Source organism: Gekko japonicus, unplaced genomic scaffold (assembly GCF_001447785.1).
Source record: "Gekko japonicus isolate JY-2015 unplaced genomic scaffold, Gekko_japonicus_V1.1 scaffold2878, whole genome shotgun sequence".
In the NCBI taxonomy this organism is placed as follows: Eukaryota; Metazoa; Chordata; class Lepidosauria; order Squamata; family Gekkonidae; genus Gekko; species Gekko japonicus.
Genome location: NW_015173223.1, coordinates 168,887 through 171,005, shown reverse-complemented (window position 1 = coordinate 171,005; position 2,119 = coordinate 168,887). Strand labels below are relative to the sequence as shown.

Sequence of the window (2,119 nt, the reverse complement as noted above, 5' to 3'; positions counted from 1 at the left end):
GCTTTGAAAGCCCCTTGTTGGGGTCATCATGTCAATTGCAAGTTGAGTTATACACATCATGTTGCTTTCAGAGAATTAGCTTTTTAAAGATGTCATGTGTTGTTTTAATATTTTGTGAGTTACAGTTTTGCACAGAGATAGATGTAATATTTTGTTGTCCATTCTAAGAAGTTGCCCATCAACTTCATTGTTGTCCCTGACTTCTAGTATTATGGGGGAGGGAGAGAAAAAATTAACTCTATCCACTTTCTCCATCAGATGCTCCTCTATCCTGCCTCTCTTGTCATCCCTCCCCCAAACTCAGAAGTCTCAGACTTTTTAACCTTTTCTCATAGGAAATGTCCTCCAATTCTTTAATAATCTTGGTTGCCTTTTTCTGCACCTTTTCCAGCTCTGCAGTGTGTTTTTTTGAGATACAGAAATGAGAACTGTACTCAGTAATCCAAAAGACGTTTCACAAGAGATCTATGCATGAACATTACAATATTGGCTGTTTTATTTTCAGTTCCTTTCCTAATAATTCCCAGCATGGAGTTTGCCTTTTTGACCTCTGCCGCACAATATTGGCATTTTCGCTGAACTTTCTACTACAACCCCAAGAATGTCTTGCAAACCAAGCTCATGTGTTCTTAGAGCAAGCCCACAAACTACCAGTTCCTCAACATTGTATAATATTAAGGACTATCTCTAAATAGTAAATTCTATCGCTACACTGTATATGGAAAATAAGAACACTGCTGAACAGTTTCCTGTGCCTCTCTCCTTATAGTGTGGTACCATTAGAGAGCATTCAAACATCCCTCACAGGCATTCTGAAGCAGTAAAATGGTCAAATAACCTTGCCAACCCAATATGAATGTCAAGGTGGGCTTGTGTCATGGAAGGAGGGGGAACTGGTCCTCCCTAGCGGACTAACCCTGTTCAATTGTATTTCAGAATGAGGTTGATATTCACCAGCAAACAGAAGTTGGGGGGAATCAGTCAAGCGTTACAACATTCATCCTTCTCGGATTTGGGAAATTCCTTGAATTTCAAATTCTTCTCTTCATACTGTCTCCAGTCATCTACATTCTGGCTGTTGTCGGGAACCTCCTAATTATTCTGCTAGTGGCAGTTGACCAGCACCTTCACACCCCCATGTACTTCTTCCTGATGAACTTGTCTGCCTTGGAAACCTGCTACATTTCAAACATCCTTCCCAGGATGCTCTCCAGTTTTCTAACTGGAGACAGGTCCATTTCATTTGAAGGATGTGTCACACAATGGTATTTTTTCGCTTTCTTTGGATCCACTGAATGCTACCTCCTGTCTATGATGTCTTACGATCGGTATTTGGCAATCTGCAAACCTCTTCATTACACGACCCTCATGAATGGCAGACTCTGCCTGCAACTGGCTTGCACATCTTGGATGAGTGGGATAGTAACCAGCACCATAATAACCTCCTTTATGCTACAGCTGACATTCTGTGGACCCCATGAAATCGATCACTTCTTTTGTGACATATTTCCAGTGGCAGAACTCTCCTGTAGCAATCCGTACTTTGTGAAGCTTTCAACCTATATTCTGGGTAGCATGGGAACTGTTGTCCCTTTTACACTAACACTTGTCTCCTACATCTGCATTATTCTCACTCTCTTAAGACTTCCATCTAAAGTTGCACAACAGAAGGCCTTCTCCACTTGCTCATCCCATCTCATTGTGGTGATACTTTTCTATGGCTCCTTATTAATTGTCTACGTGATCCCTGCAACTGACACCATGAGGGGGCTAAACAAAATCTTCTCACTGTTCTACACTGTTCTTACTCCTGTGCTCAACCCTCTTATATACAGCTTGAGGAACCGAGAGGTGAAGGAAGCTCTTTGCAGATCAGCCAGGAAGTTCAACAGAATTTTGTAGCCTAAGGTTGACTTGATGGGTCTCCTGAAGTCTTGTTGGAGGATCTGGCATCCAGAAATGACACAAGGCTTCTTTAGAAGATAAGTGTTTATTGGTAGTCCAGTACTAAAGAACATGTATACAGCTTGTGTCAGGAATAGCCTGCAGTATAATGGCCTCTGATTTATAATGTAATCAAACTTCCCCCCATGAGCTGAAGCCAATGGCTATGATTCAC

General features: G+C 41.7%; 1 protein-coding gene across 1 annotated transcript in view; it reads left to right on the top strand.

Moving 5' to 3' along the window:
- Window positions 1–1,902, top strand: part of LOC107120092 (olfactory receptor 10A7-like) — a 13,186-nt gene extending 11,284 nt beyond the window's left edge. Inside the window, exon 2 of the mRNA XM_015422736.1 lies at window positions 937–1,902. Coding sequence (XP_015278222.1) covers window positions 937–1,902 — 966 coding nt within the window. The remainder of the gene's footprint in view (window positions 1–936) is intronic.
- Window positions 1,903–2,119: the final 217 nt, after the last annotated feature.